General features: G+C 40.2%; 1 protein-coding gene across 6 annotated transcripts in view; it reads right to left on the bottom strand.

The window, feature by feature from the left end:
* Positions 1 to 13,902, bottom strand: part of ZNF782 (zinc finger protein 782) — a 42,532-nt gene extending 28,630 nt beyond the window's left edge. For 3 of the 6 annotated variants that reach the window (XM_081152045.1, XM_081152049.1, XM_081152050.1), the window contains exons 1-4: positions 13,800 to 13,902; positions 12,128 to 12,313; positions 11,682 to 11,737; positions 9,772 to 9,898 (exon numbers count right to left, since the gene is read on the bottom strand). In XM_081152045.1, the coding sequence (XP_081008171.1) occupies positions 9,772 to 9,898; positions 11,682 to 11,696 (142 nt within the window). In that variant the 5' untranslated portion in view covers positions 11,697 to 11,737; positions 12,128 to 12,313; positions 13,800 to 13,902. The other 3 variants (XM_081152048.1, XM_081152047.1, XM_081152046.1) reach the window with 3 other exon arrangements.
* Positions 13,903 to 17,115: the final 3,213 nt, after the last annotated feature.

The following is a 17,115-nucleotide window of genomic DNA, read 5'->3' as shown; positions in this document are numbered from 1 at the left end:
AAGAATTAAAAAGAGTGAAGAATGCCTTTTCAATTTATGGTACACAAACAAAAAACCCAATATACATGTTCTGGGAGTCTCAGGAGAAGAGAGAGAGAAAAGGGTAAGAAGTTTAGTTAAAGAAATTATGGCTAAAAAGTTCTCAAATATTGTGAGGGAAATGGACATCCAGATTCATGAAGCTCAAAGGAACCCCCAAAAGATCAAAAGAACCCTCAAAAGTAGAGTACACTGTTTAATTAGGAGAGTTCTTCAAATCAAAATGAAAACACATTAAACATGCAAAAGTGTATGAAAGCATAAATTTCACTAATAAAGGTAAATAAACAGATAAATACAGCGCTAGCCAGTTCTGCGCAGTGGTTAGAACGTCGGCCAGCACACTGAAGTGTCTAGGGTTCGATTCCAGTCAAGGGCATATACCTGGCCTTGTATGGGAGGCAATGAATGGATGTGTCTATCCCACATTGATGTTTCTCTCTCTCTCTCTCTACCCCTTCCATTCTTAAAAGCAGTGGAAAAAATATCCTCGGGTGAGGATTTAAAAAAACACACAAAAACCCAAACAAATACAAAATAATGTTACACTATAATGGTGGCACATAAATTACTATTAATTCTAGTATAAAAAATTAAAAGAAAAAATTAAAAATAATCAAAATGATTACAAGAACATAAAGTATGGAAAGATTAAACGTGTAGAGTTTTTGTGTGCAACTGAGGTTAAGCTGTTATCAACTTAAAACAGATGGTTATAACTTCAAGATATTTTATGCAACAATCAAGCTAATTTCAAACAAAAACCTATAATAAAAACATAAAAGGTAAAGTGAAAAGAATCAAAGTACTACAAAAATTATAAATGAAGACAGAAAGGTGTGACCAGACAAAACAACTGCAAAGGAGACAAAAAAATTAACAACATGGCGTTAGTAAGCTCTGATCTACCAATAATTACTTTAAATGTAAGTAGATTAAACTCTCAAATCAAAAGGCATAGAATACCTGAATAGACAGAAAAACAAGATCCCAGAAATATGCCATCTACAAGAGGCTCATTTTAGAATTAAAGATATACATAGGCTGAAAGAGAAGGGATGGAAAAAGATATTCCATGCAAATAGTAAACAAAAGAAAGTAGAGGTGACTACACTTATATGAAACAATATAGGAGGAATAAAGTTGGTGGCGTACTGAGTGGAAGCTACACTGACACTCTCTCAGGACCAAACTGGAATTACAACTAAAATAGACAAAAACCACCCTGAATAATCAACTGCAACTGAAGATGAGCTGGAGAGCACCCTCATAACAAGGGAAAAGTGAAGACTACATAGAGACTGGTACGAAGTGTGGAGGTGCAAGAGGGCTGGCTGGGCTCCCACAGGCAGCAGCTGAAGGTTCAGAGGGAGATCTCAGCTGTGGGGAGTTTCCCACTGAGGACTCTGGGGCCTAACCCTGAGTCTGGGCCTCCAAGCCAAGAGCACCAGAATAGAGAAAGGCTCCCACAGAACATCTGGCTGTGAAAAGCAGCCGGGTTTCTGTCTGCCAGGGAGAGACAGCTGGAAATGCAGGCACCCCCTTAAAGAGCCAACACACAAAGTTTCATGTGCAGCCACTCACCTTGGGCTCCAGGAGAGGGAGGGCAGAGTGGACTGGAGTTATGTGAGGAAAATCTAGGGTTGTGGGCTCTGGAGCTAGAGCTCAGAGGGCACCCCTCCAGGTTCTGAAACCTAGTCATTCCCCCATACTGCAGAGGCAGGCATTTACACTCCAAACAGCTTTTGCCTGAGGGGGAAGCAATTGCCCCACCCTGCTGGAAAACCTCTAGCCCTACCAGGGGGAGTTACTATAGCCTGAGGCTTATTAAGAGAATGATTAATCAGCCTGCAGACAGAGGCAGGCTTCAGGGTGCTTTGAGTCTTTGCCTAATGTGCTTCTGGACCTGGGCCTTGGAAAAGCAGACTCTGGTGTGCATCTTGGTCCTGTCCAACCACACCTAGACCTAGCAGAGGAGACCTCAAGCTGAGGGTTGTTGATAGCTCCAAACAGGGTACTCAAGGCCAGTCACAAACAGCGTCTGACATTGGCCTGCACCAGAGACCCTACAAAAAGACTGAGAGTTCTATCAGGCCTACCTAATACATAGAAACAAACCCAAATAGGCAGCCAAAATGGGGAGACAAAAGAAGCCCCAAATGAAAGAACAAGAAAAATCTCCAGAAAAAGAGCTAAATGGAATGGAGATAAATAATCTATCAGATATAGAGTTCAGGATACTGATTGTAAGCTATAAGAAAATAAGACCCAAATATATGCTGTCTACAAGAGACCCACATCAGAACAAAAGACTCACACAGGCTGGGGGGAAAAAACACCCCCAAACTTCTGGAGAACTTTAAAGGAGAGATCAACAGCAATACAGTCATAGTAGGGGACTTTGAACACCCCACTGACTTCACTGGATAGATCTTCGAGACAAAAAATCAACAAGGAAACAGTGACTCTGAATGACTCACTAGATCAGATGGATTTAACGGACATTTACAGAACATTCCACCACAAATCTGCAGAATAGGCATTCTCCTCAAGTCCACAGTGGACATTCTCAAAGATAGACCTCATGTTAGGACACAAAACCAGTCTCTACAAGTTCAAGAAGAATGAAATCATATCAAGCATCTCAGATCACAATGGCATGAAATTAGAAATCAACTACAGTAAAAACATTCAAAAACATTGAAACACATGGAGGCTAAATAGCATATTATTAAACAATGAATGGGTTACCAATAAGATCAAGGAAGAAATCAAAAACTTCCTGGAAACAAATGAAAATGAACACAACCACCCAATATCTATGGAACACAGAGAAAGCAGTCCTAAGAGGGAAGTTCATAGCACTACAGGCCTACCTCAAAAAGCAAGAAAAATTTTTAGTGAACTATCTAACCCTAAAACTTAAAGAATTAGAAATCTCCCTTATGAGGACATCCGGACCAGGGCTTTTGTTTACTGTGAGTTTGTTTTTATTACTGCTTCACTTTCATCAGTTGTTATTAGTGTATTCAGGTTTTCTGATTCTTCCTGATTCAGTTTTACATGATCTCACTCATACACGGAATCTAATAAACAAAATAGACTGAGGAACAAAGTAGATCCAGAAACGTAGAAGCATGGAACAGACTGATGAATCCCAGTGGGAAGGTGGGGGTGGGGGAGTGGGTGGGAAGAGATAAATCAAAGAACTTATATCCATATACACATATCCCATGGACACAGACAACAGTGTGGTGAAGGCCTGGGGGGGGAGAGGATGTGGGATGGAGGGGATCAATGGGGAAAAAAGTGGGGGATATCTGTAATACTTTCAACAATAAAGATAAATTAAAAAAATATAATATAGACATTAAGAACTGTCTCTAGAGACAAAGGAAGTCATTATATAATGGTTAAAGGGTCTATTCCACAGGAAAATATAACAATAGTAGATACATACACACCCAACACCAGAGCATATGCATATATCTAATACTGGCAGATCTGAAGAGAGAAATGGAAAAATTTATAGTGTTAAAATGTCTACACTATCCAAAGTGATCTACAGATTCAATCCAGTCCCTATAAAAATCCTAATGGCATTCTTTACAGAAATAGAAAAAACTACCTTAAAATTCATTTGGAACCACAAAAGACTCAGATAGCCAAAGCAGTCTTGAGAAAAAATAATGATGGAGGTATCATACTTCCTAATTGCAAAATATATTACAAAGCTATAGTAAAGATAGATACACAGACCAATGGAACAGTACAGAGAGCGCAGAAATATACTTCCACATCTGTGGTCAACTGGTCTTCAACAAGGGTGCCAAGAACACACAATGGGGATAGAATGGTCTCTTCAATAAATGGTGGAAGAAAACTGGATATCCACATGCAGAGTAATGAAACTGGATTCTTATTCACACTACATACAAAAATCAACTCAAGGTGGATTAGATACTTAAACGTAAGGACCTGAAATCATAAAAAAGAAAAAGAATAACAAGTGTTGGCAAGGATGTGGAGAAATCGGGACCCCCATATACTCTTGGTGGGGGTATTAAATTGGTTCAGTCATTATGGAAAACAGTATGAAAGTTCCTCAAAAAACTAAAAATATAACTACTTAATGATCCAGCAATCCCACTTCTGGGTATATATCCAAAGGAAATGAAATCAGGATCTCAAAGAGATATGTACACACATATGTTCACTGCAGCACTATTCACAACAGACACGCCATGGAAACAATCTGTCCATTGACAGATGAATGATTAAAGAAGATATGATATATCCAATTCAGCCATAAAAAGGAAGAAAATTCTGACATTTGCCCCAACATGGACAAAACCGGAATACATTTACTAAGTGAAACAAGTCAGACACAGGAAGACAAATATTGCATAACCTCACTGGAATATAAAAGTTAAATTCATAGAAAGAGAGCAGAATGGTGGTTTGTAAGGGCTAGGGAAATGGGAAATGGGGAGATGTTGGTAAAGGGTTACAAAGTTCAGTTATGCAAGATAAACTATGGAGATCTAATGTACAGCAATGTGACTATAGTTAATAATACTGTACAGTATACCTTGGAAATACTCTGGGTTCAGTTCCAGAACACCATAATAAAGTAAATATTACAATAAAGGGAATTGTAATCTTTTGCTGGAGGAGGGTCTTGCAAAATCTGTGAACTGCAATAAAATCAGGTGAATCTGTACTTGAAATATGCCAAGAGGGTAGGTCTTTTTAAATTAAGTTTATTGGGGTGACAGTGGTCAATATGAACATATAGGTTTCAGGTGTGGGTTTCTATGGTACAAAATCTGCATATTGCTCTGTGTGCCCACCACTCAAAGTCATGTCTTCTCCCATCACCATATATTAAGACCCCCTTACTCCCCACACTCTTCCGTTTGACAACCACCACACTGCTGTTTGTGTCCACAAGTTTCAGTTTTATATCCTACATATGAGTGAAATCATATGGTTCGTAACTTTTTCTGACTGGCTTATTTCACTTAGCACAATATTCTCAAGGTCCATCCATGTTGTTGCAAATGGCAGTATTCCATCCTTTCTTATGGCTGAGTAGTATTCCACTGTGTATCTGTCCCACACCATCTTTATCTAGTCCTGTATAACAGGACACTTGGGTTGTTTCCATGTCTTGGCCACTGTGAATAATGCTGCAATGAACACAGGGGTGCATATATCTTTTTCAAACACATGTTTTTGAGTTTTCCAGGTATATACCCAGGAGAGGGATTGCTGGGTCATATGGTAGCTCTACTCTTAATTTTCTGAGGAGTCGCCGGACTGCTTTCCATAGTGGTTGTACCAGTCTACATTTCCACCAGCAGTGAAGGAGGGTTCCCTTTTCTCCACAACCTCTCCAACACTTGTTATTGCTTGTCTTGTTGATAAAAACCACTCTAACCGGTGTGAGGTGGCATCTCCTTGTAGTTTTGATTTACATTTCCCTAATTGTTAGTGAGGTTGAACATCTTTTCATATATCTATTGGCTGTTCGTATGTCTCTTTGGGAGACGTGTCTGTTCAGGTCCTCTGCCCATTTTTGATTGGGTTGTTTGCTGTTGAATTTTATGAGTTCTTTATATATTTTGGAAATTAAACCTTTGTGGAAGCTAATGTTTGCAAATATCATCTCCCATCTGGTTGGCTGCCTCTGTGTTTTGTTGTCAGTTTCTTTTGCTGTGCACAAGCTTTTTAGTTTGATATAGTCTCGTTCATTTATTGTTGCCTTTACTTCCTTTGCCTTTGGGGTGAAGTTCATAAAATGTTTTCTGTGACCAAGGTCCATAACTTTGGAGCCTATGTTTTCTTCTATGTAACTTACTGTTTTGGGTCTCGTATTTAGGTCTTTGATCCATTTTGAGTTAATTTTTGTATATGGGGACAAACTGTAATCCAGTTTCATTCTTTTGCATGTGGCTTTCCAGTTTTCCTAGCGCCATTTATTGAAGAGACTATCTTTACTCCATTGTGTGTTTCTGGCTCCTTTGTCCAAAATTATCTGCCCATATACATGTGGTTTTATATCTGGGCTTTCTATTCTGTTTCACTGATCTGTGTGTGTTTCTGTGCCAATACCACACTGTTTTGATCATTGTAGCTCTGTAGTATAATTTGAAGTCAGGTAGCATGATACTTCCAGCTTCGTTCTTTTTTCTCAGGATTGCTTTGGCTATTCAGGGTCTTTTATGGTTCCATACAAATCTGGTGATTTCTCGTTCTATATCTTTAAAAAATGACATTGGTATTTTGGTGGAGATTCCATTAAATCTGTATATTGCTTTGGGTAATGCAGCCATTTTAACTATGTTGATTCTTCCAATCCATGAACATGGGATATTTTTCCATTTTGTTGTGTCTATTTCAATCTCTTTTAATAATGCTTTGTGGTTTTCAGTATATAGGTCTTTCATGTTCTTTGTTAAGTTTATTCCTAGGTATTTTATTCTTTTGGTTGTAATTGCAAAAGGAATTGCTTTTTTCATTTCTTTATCTGAAGTTTTGTTGTTGATTTTTGCATCGATTTTGTATCCTGCAATTTTACTGTAATTTTACTGTATTTGTTTATTGTTTCTAATAGTTTTTTGGTGGAGTCTTTAGGGTTTTCTATATACAGAATCGTGTTGTCCACAAAAAGTGACAGTTTTACTTCTTCCTTCCCCATTTGGATGCCTTTTATGTCTTTCTCTTGCCTTATTGCTCTGGCCAGGACTTCCAGAACTATGTTGAATAAGAGTGGTGAGAGTGGACATTCTTGTCCTATTCCTGATCTTAGAGGAAAAGCTTTCCGTTTTTCACCATTGAGCTGAGGGTTTATTGTATATGGTATTTATTATATTAAGACACTTTTCTTCTACTCCTATTTTATTGTGTGTTTTAATCATAAATGGATGTGGTATCTCATCAAATGCTTTTTCTGCATCTGTTGATAAGATCATATGATTTTTATCCTTTGTTTTGTTAATGTGGTGTGTTACATTGATTGATTTACGTATATTAAGCCACCCAAGAGGGTAGATCTTAAGTGTTCTCAACCCATTCCCCAGAAGGTAACTATGTCAGATGATGGGTATGTAAATTAGCTTGATTGTGGCAATTATTTTACAATGTATTATGTATATCAAAACATCAAGTCTTATTATACCTTAAGTATACACAGTTTTATTTTGTCATTATACCTCAATAAAGATGGGGAAAAATGTACAACCACGAACAGACATTTACTATCTAATAATACATAAATGGCACATGAACACATGAAAAGATATTTAACATCACTAGCCATTAAGGAAATACAAATTAAGACCATGATGAGCTATCATTATACACCTATTACAGCCACTAATACAAAAAATAATGATAATACCAAGTCCTGGGAAGTATAGAAAGTAACTGAATCTCTCATACACTGCTGGTAGAAATGCAGGATGGTACCGCTACTCTGGAAAATAGTTTGGCAGTTTCTTAAAGAACAAAACATATACTCACCAAGCAGCCACAATCGCACTCCTGGGCATTTATCTCAGAGAACTAATTATGTTCACACAAAAAGCGGAACATGAACATTCACAGCAGCCTTATGTATGTATTACTATTTTATTTTGTGAATTCTTACTTGAAGGTATTTTTTTGTTGCTGTTAATCCTTACCCGAGGATATTTTTTCAATTGCTTTTTAGGGAAAGTGGAGGGGGGCAATGGACAGGGAGGGAGGGAGCAAGAGAGAGAAGGGAAGGGGAAAGAGAGCAAGAGAGAGAGAAACATACATGTGAGAGACACACATCAATTGGTTGCCTCCTGCCTGCTCCAACCTGCAACCCAGATACATGCCCTTGACTGGGAATCAAACCCGAGACCCTTCTGTGCACTGTCCAAAGCTCTAACCACTGAACAACACTGGTCAGGGCCATAGCAGCTTTATTAAAATAGCCCAACCCTGGCTGGGTAGCTCAGTTGATTAGAGCATCATCACGACATGCCAAGGTTTCGGGTTCGATCTTCAATCAGGGCACGTACTAGAATAAACCAATGAATGCATAAATAAGTGAAACAACAATCTGCTGTTTCTCTCTCTCTGTGTCTCTCTTCCTAAGAAATCAAAAAATAAATATTAAATCAATCAATAAATAAATAAAACAGCCCCAAATTAGAAACAACTAAAATGTCCTTTAATAGGTGAATGGCTAAACAAACTATGATACAGTCACCCAGTGGAATACCATTTTAGTAAATAAAAGAAATAAACTATTGGAACACACTAAAACTTGGATGGGTCTCAATTTCAACACATCAAATATTGTATAATTCCATTTATATGACGTTCTTGAAATGGCAAAACTGTAGAGATGAAGGGCATATTAGTAGCTAGCTGAGAGTAGGAATGGTGCAGGAGAGGGGCTAGATATGACTATAAAGAGGTGGCACGAGAGGAATCTTTGTGGTGATAGAATTGTTCTGTACTTTATTTGAGGTGGTGGTTACATGAATCTCCAAATGTGATAAAATGGCATAGAGCTATTCACACACATTGTACCAATGATATTTTACAAATGGTGTTGAGACTATATTATAGTCATGTAAGAAATAACCATTGGGGGAAAATTGTGAATACAATTGTGCTAATTCCTATGAATCTATAACTGTCATATACAAAGTATTTTTAAGTATATGCAAAAGCTAAAAACAATCTGAAAACATTTTCTTCTTAAGAAAGCAAGCAAGAGATGAAGAAAAAAAGGGTTTGCAAACATATATTTGATAACTGTCTAAACTCCTTCAGCTCAACAATAAGGCCAAAAATAAAAAAAACATCAAAACCAACAAAAACTAAACTAAAGTAAACAGAAAATGGGCAAAAGATTTGATCAGACACTTCATTAAAGGAAATTATGAATGATTAAAAAGCACATGAAAAGAGGCTCAACATTGCTAGTCACCAAGGAGATGCAAATTACAACCCAGCAGGATATAACTGGACACCAACTACAGTGGCTAAACATAAGACGACTTACCAAACCAAATGCTGGTAACCAAAGAGCAATGAGAACTCTCAGACATTACTTATGGGCATGAGAAACAGTAGAGCCAACTTGGAAACATTTAGCAGTTTCTTATAAAATCATATACATATAAACTTACTGGAAGACCCAGCAAACCCACTCCTAGGCATTTACACAACAGAAATGAAAACATGTCAGCCAACAACTTGTATGTGCATGTTCATAGCTACTTTATTCATAACAGCTCTGAAGTGAAAAAACAAATCACGTGTCTATCAACTAAAAGGAACAAACTGTGGTAAAAAGAATAAACTAGTGATACGCACATACACACCCTTTCAAAAGCATTACGCTAACTGAAAGAAGCTGGACAAAAGAATATATACTTTCTGATTCCGTTTATATAAAATTTGAGAAAAGGCAAACTGTTGCAATAGAAAGGAGATGAGTGACTGCCAGACTGTGAGAGGTAGGGATGGAGGGAGGGGACTCACTCCAAAGGGTTACAAGGTATCTTTTTGGGATGATGGAAATATTCCAATCATGATTTTGATGATGGTAAAACTCACTGATTTGTAGGCGGAAAATGGCTGAATTTTACTTTCTGTTAAATATACCTTAACAAAAGTGATTAACATTTAAAAAAGAAACAAAATCTGCAGTCTAGGGGGAGTCACAGGGGAAGGTCTGCTCACCCAGTGAGACGAGGAGCCTGTAGTTCTCCAGCATCACCTCTTTGTACAGGGTCCTCTGAGCAGAGTCCATCTGTTGCCACTCCGCTTGCGTGAACTCCACAGTCACATCCTTGAATGACACTGAGGCCTATAATAACACATTTCTAATCAACTTAGGGTCCAGAATCAGGGACATGGAAAATATTTTTGGAAACTTAAAATATTTAATGTACTTACTGTTTAGAAAGTTTAAAACAAAATGCTATAAAAGATGACTATTATGGCCCTAACTCTATCTTATATTTTGGGGATATGTGCACAATTAGCAAAAAATTTATTCTCATGCTCCAATTTATTTATATTTATTTTTAAATTATACACACATATTGTCACATAATATGATGAGAAAGCTACTGCCTTATTTTCTTAGGTATGTGCGCTGACCAGAATTGAACCCAAAACCTTTCAGTGTACAGGACATGGCTCCAACCAACCGAGCCACCCAGCCAGGGCACAAGAATTCTTTTATATTCCAGTTGGGTGCATCTGAGAGCCAACAGCTGGATGTTTCTCTCTCACACTGGTGTTTCTCTCTCTCTCTCCCTTCTACTCTCTCTGAAAAGCAATGGAAAAAATATTCTCAGGTGAGGATTTAAGGAAAAAAATGTAATGAGAAAAGGTATACTAAGAAAAAATACAAATTTGGTATAGACTTATCGCTAATGAATTAATTTAATAATCAAAGTGTTCATGCAAAAAGTCCCCCCAAATTTATAAGTGAGTTTCACAAAATCTACACATAACACAACTTTCTCATCTAAATTATTAGAAAAGAAGCAGGAAAGTGCCCCATTATCATTTTTAAAAAAAATTTCTTTTTTAATCCTCACCTGAGGATATTTTTTCCAGTGATTTTCTTTTAGAGAGAGTGGAGAGGAGAGAGGAGGGGAAGGGGGAAAGAGAAACATCAGTGTTCGAGAGACATATCGATTGGTTGATTGGTTGCCTCCTGAATGAACCCCGACCAGGACCAGGGATCAGGCCTGTAACCAAGGTACATGCCCTTGCCTGGGAATCGAACTCGAAGACCCTTCAGGCCACAGGACTACACTCTAACCACTGAGAAAACTGGCCAGGGCTCCATTTCCTTTTATGAGGCTATGAACATGGTAACACAATTGCAAAGGGAATCAAGTAAATATAGTCTAAAACTTATAACTAGTAGATAAATAAGTTCGGGAGATCTAATGCACAACATAGTGATTATAGTCAATTATGCTGTATTATATACTTTAGTTGCTAAGAAATTAATTCTTAACTGTCCTCAACATATATAAATATATAAATATGTGACACAATAAAGGCGCTAGCTAACTCTACTGTAGTAATCATACTACAATATATAAACATAGCAAACCAACAGGTTGTACACCTTAAACTTAATGTCAATTATATCTCAATTTTTTTTTTAAAAAAGAAAGTATAGTCCAATCCAACTTGTGGGTACCAAAAAAAAATCCTAAATACAGTATCAGCAAAAAGCCCTAGGAAAATTTGTAAAAAACAACTTATCATTCTATTAACAATTAGGGTCTACAAAGGAATTCAAGGTAATAGTAGAAAACCCATTAAATTGTGTACAATATTTATAAATTAAAGGACATAAGCTATAGCTTTATTTCAATAGATACACAAACGGTATTCAATATAATGCAATGCACATTCGTGTCTAATATGCAATCTTAGCAAACTAGCACCTGAAGGGGACCTAGTTACCCTGACCAAGAGCTGACAGCAAACAGTTTATGGTAAAATTCCCCTCAAGACTGACATGATCTATTTCTATTTCACATTTTCCATGTAATGCACAGACTCTTCTAAACCTCACAAATCCACTAGAAGATAAAGTGGGGAAAGAATAAAGAGCTCACCTGAGGTATGTTCATTTTCTGTGGCTCTTGGGAGAGTGTACAGAACTGAGGTTCAGCTGAGGGGACAGAAAAACAGATGGGAGTCACAAGATCTGACCTGCCTTACAGCTCCTAGATTCACCTCCCCAAGTGTCACACTCCAGGTCCTATGCCTTACAGGGATCAGCCTAGTGAACATAAACTTTCCTCAATTTGTTAACAATAATGAAGTGTCCTTCTGACTAACACAAAGAAATAAAAATTGAGGAATCATTGAATTAAATTACACCAAAGGAAAAGACACCGTTTTTTTCATTAAGATTAACAGAAAAATACTGTTTACATTATTTACCCCAGTACAGACCATCCACAAAGAGCCTAGTAAAAAAGACAGAATGCTGTAAAGCAGGACTTTCTAGTTGTTTCAGCTTTGGTGTATGTCTCGAAAGGTGCTTTTGGTGACTTACTTGTAGAAGAGAGAACAATGTTTTTCACCTGCCCCGTCACAAACTGAGTTTCCCTGAACAAGTCACTGAACTTTCAAAAGACGCAGAAATTGATGATCTTGGAAAATCCTTCATGTACCATCATTCTGGGATCCTGTGAGGTCAGGACGTCACATGTGATGGACATGGGTGACAGAAGCGCAGCATCTGTAAAGAGTGGAGAATTTAGGAAAAGTGGAGAATTTCCTCCCTCTGCCTGGTTACCCCTTACCCTCAGAACTCACTCTCACAAGCTCTCCTATGAAATGGCCCTTCCTAAACTGCCTGCCCTGGGTCACCCCAGGTCCCCCCCCCCCCTCCCGTTTCTGGAGGTGGCATCAACACCAAGACTAGCTCGTTCTGGACAGAGGAATCAAGAGCTGCTTCTGACCTTCCAAATCTAGGGTCTCCTCCTTTTTGGGCTCTTCTGCCTCTGCTCTGAAGCTCTGGAGAGAGCCCTAAGGTCAGTGGGGTGCTCTCCTTCAGGTAAGGCTCGGTTCAGAGCGCCCCCTACTTCCTACAGGGCCTTCTTTTGTTTCAGTGGAACTGAGACATAGACCTGAGAAACAAATCCATTTAAGGAGCAAAACCCTGACTCTTACAATTCATCGTAATGTCAGACCTAAGACAGCCTGACAGTGCAGAAGGGCCAGAAACCTCTGTCTGACCCGTGGGATTTGAAGAGACTGGAAACCCTGGAATACATTTCACACATGGTACATCGCACCTGTGTGCGCTTTGCCTTGTATCCCTGGGCATTCAGGGCAGGCCACCTTGCCCATGCCTGTGAGGGCTGCAGCGCTGGTTTTGGGCAGGTGTGATATTTAAACAAAGCCCGAGATGGTAAGTACAGGCGTAGCTGTTTCACTGCGCTTCACAGATGGTGCGTGTTTTACAAACTGAAGGCAAGAGGCTCCACCAGCAAAAAGATTACCACTCGCTTTACTGCGGCAAGACGCGCGCGCACCGCACACCTGCCCTTCAGTGGGCGCTCAGGCCGTGAGCGCAGCCCTCCGCCAACCCGAGCCTCCGTCCGCGTCCCTTACAGCGGCTGAGGTTACATGAAGCCGTCCAATGAAAGAACAAAAGAGCGGAGCAAGTGTCTTCTAAATATAATAACAGTTGTCACTGAGTTGTCCTACCTGGCACTTGCCTATATATTTTACGAGTGACGACTTGGATCTAAGTTTCAAAACAACAATGAAACAGTCATTATTAATATCCTCGTTTCCAGATGGGAACACTGACTCTTACCCAGGTTCCTTCTGTCCCTCTGACTACCGGTGACAGCGCTGGCCTTGACTGGGTCTTTTTGCCTCGAGCTCGGGCGCTCACCTCAGACCCACCGCCCCTTCCAGCCGCGCACCGTGCCCATTACAAACGCGCTTTCCCCTCGGCCGCCGGCTCGGGCTTTCCTCTGGTTCTCTGGTCCGCTGCAGGCGGCGGGGCACAAGGTCCTCGCACCGGCCCGCACGGCACCAGCTCCCGACGGGGCTCAGCCCACCTGCGCCCCCGAGCCCCGAGGCCCGGCCTCCGCGGGGCCCCGTCCAGGCGCGCGCACTTGGCGCCGGGGGCGCGGGGAGGGTCCCGCGGACTTCTAGCTGCCACCCCTCGTCCCGGGCGCATCCTTCCCGGCGGGTCCCCGCGCTCTCACCCGGGGTGCAGGCCCTTCGCTTTCCAGCAGAGCCCGAGGTTCCCCAGCCGCTTCCCGCGAGTCCCCAAGTCCGCGGAGGAGGCGGGGTCGGCCGCGCGCGTGCGCCGAGGAGCGCGGAGCCCCCGGAGTGCGGGCGGCGAGCGGCGCGCGGGCCGGGACTACGCTTCCCGTCGGCCGCCGCGTCGCCCTGGCCGAGAGTGTGGGCGTTTTGAAAGCCGAGAAATGCTTTTCTTCCAAGTCTCCCGCCCAGTTTCCTTCAGAACCAGAGGAGGTTGAGCTCTTTGTTTACGTCTGCTCTCACTCGGTACTCAGGTCATCTCATTTTTCACGGACTCACGCTGCGTCCGCGCTCCCTGGGCAGCCTGCGCGCTGCTCACGAAAGGGACGGTGGTTCATCGCCCGCTTCAGCGGTCGTCTGGCGGCCGGTGGCAGGAAAGGGGTTCAGCTCCATCCTGAAGCGCCCACTGCCTTGGAGTAGCCATGAAAAAGGAAGAGGTTGGGGTGCAAACTTCAGCTCCTCTGGCAAATGCAAGGGGTGGTCCTCCACTGGCTCCTGGCGGAAACAACGGCATTTCTTTTCAGAAATAATTTGGGGAAAATTGGAGAAATTTTAATTTGGATTGGATATTGAAAATATTAAGGAAAATTGCCATTACTTAACTAAAGTGTGAAAAAATTCTCAAGTTATTTAGAAAAGAATGACTGTAAAAAAAGGCATAACGATTTAGAATTTAAGTTATATAGCTGAAAAATTATAATTCTATAATTTTTCAACCTGGTACCTCTGCTCTGTTAATTTATAATCAGTGGACCCACCATCCCTTTAGCCCTGTCCTAGTGACTCCATAGCCCAGAGTGGAGGCTGACCAAACTACATTAAAATAGATCATGTCTCAAGGTCTGGGCCCTTCTTACTAAATGCTTTCTTGCTAAATGTTAAAATGTAGTACAGTTTTTGCAGCTACAGCTGTAAACAGGATGAATTTGACAGGAACTCACTCTGCAAAGAAGAAATCAACCTCTAATTAACCAAATAGTGCATATAAGAAATGACTAAGCCTCCCTTGGGGGAGACAGAGCTTTGGATGCAAATCCTGTCTTTATTGGGTGCAAGTAAATAAAACTACCTAACAACCACCACGACTAGTTCTTGAATAGAACACCTCAAAAGACAAATCTCTTGATTTTGGTAACCATCAAAATAGACACTAACATAAAGCTCACAAATGGAAAGTAGTCACTACATACATTTATTCAACAGACATATATTGAAAACTTGTTTCTGTGTAACAGACACCAGTCTAGATGCCTGGATAGCAACATCAAAGAAAAGATTAAATTCCCTAAAGGCCCGAGGAGTTTTGGGTCAGTTGTCTTGAGTACCTACTAGGGTCCCTTCAATGAACAGGTGTCAAGTGTCAAAAGAAAAAATGGGACACTTGAGGGGAGTCTAATGAACAGGTCTTTAAAACAATGGATAGAACTGGTGAAGCATCCTGTAACTATGGATGTGATAACAGAAATACAATGAAATACGCATTGCTAAGAGTCACTTAAAATAGTCAGGAGGCTATTGAGGAAGTGAGGCCTATGCAGCTTATACACATTTTGTGCCTCAGTTCTCAGAGTGGCTATTAAGTTGCTCAACTCACCTCAAAACATCAGCAGCCATAAACCTCCCAGAGCCATCCACACCCTGCAACAACTGCTACATGGGCGTACATGGATTTTACTTCCTTCCCAGTCTCTCCCCCCCCCCCCCCAATGAATTTGAAATCTTTCCCTTGTAGTTTTTGCCTCCCTTGTTTACAAATTGGAACTAACCAATCCCTGTTAACCTACCCAGCAATCTTTTTTTTTTTAAACTTGAAAGAGTTACAATTTGTGGGTTTTGCTTTTATAAACACTGCCTGGTTTTGCTCTCTCCAGAGCACAGGTTGGGTTGCTACCCAAATCTGTGTTTCTTAGATTGCAATCCTTTGCTTGAATAAATACTTTTTATTCTTTATTACAGCCTAAACCTTTAACAGACAGTAGAGAGCCATTATCACCATTAGGCTTATACTGAGGGTAGGGTGTATAACCAGGCAAGTCCACCGATATTGTAATGGCCATTACATGGCTTAGCATAGAAAGCTGTTTTCTTCCCTCTAATGCCCTATCCTCTGCTAAACATTTGTAGAACCCATTCAATACCTATTTCTAGAATTCCATTTACATATATCTCCTCCAGACCCATTCTTGTCAGTTTTTTTTTTAATTTATATTTATTATTGAAAGTATTACAGAGGTCCCCCTTTTTCCCCTATTGATCTCCTCCATCCAGCATCCACCTCACTCCCAGGACTTCTCCATAACAATGTCTGTGTCCATGGGTTATGCTTATAGACATTTAAGTTATTTGATTGATCTCTCCCCACCCACTCCCCCATCCTTACCTTCCCTCTGAGATCCTTCAGTCTGTTCCTTCTATGTCTCTGGATCTATTCTGTTTATCAGTTTATTTTGTTTATTACATTCCACATATGAGTGAGATCATGAGGTACTTGTCTTTCTCTGCCTGGCTTATTTCACTTAGCATAATACTTTCTAGTTCCCTCCATGCTCTCCCAAAGGGTAAGAGATTCTTCTTTTTTACAGCTGCATAGTATTTTATGGTATAAATGTGCCGGGGCTTTTTTATCCACTCATCTACTGATTGGCATTTGAGAAGAATGTATATTCTGCAGCTTTGGGGTGGAATGCTCTGTAAATGTCAATTAAATCCATCTGATCTAGTGTGTCATTAAGGTCACTGTTTCCTTGTTGATATTTTGTCTGGAAGACCTATACAGTGAAATCAGTGGGGTGTTAAAGTCCCCTAGTATGATTGTATTGCTGTCAATCTCTCTCTTAAAGTCCTCTAGAAGTTTTTTATAAATTTAGGTGCTCCTATATTGGGTGTATATATGTTTATCAGGGTTATATCCTCTTGTTGGATTGATCCCTTGAGTATTATGTAGTGACCTTACTTATCTCTCTTTATGGTCTTCATTTTGAAGTCTATTTTGTCCCATATGAGTAGTGCTACCGCAGCTTTTTTTTTTTCATTTCCATTTGCATGGAAAATTTTTTTCCATCCCTTCACTCTCATCCTGTGTCAGTCATTTGTTTTGAGGTAGGCATCTTGTGGACAGCATATATTTGGGTCATGTTTTTTATCCAGTCAGCCACCGTATGTCTTTTTATTGGAGCAGTTAATCCATTTATATTTAAGGTTATTATTGATAGGTACTTACCTATTGCCATTTTAATTCTTTATGCCTATGTTTCTCTT

Source organism: Miniopterus schreibersii (genome assembly GCF_964146895.1).
Source record: "Miniopterus schreibersii genome assembly, chromosome: 11".
In the NCBI taxonomy this organism is placed as follows: Eukaryota; Metazoa; Chordata; class Mammalia; order Chiroptera; family Miniopteridae; genus Miniopterus; species Miniopterus schreibersii.
Note: the sequence above shows the minus strand (reverse complement) of the source record. Positions and strands in the feature narration are given on the sequence as shown.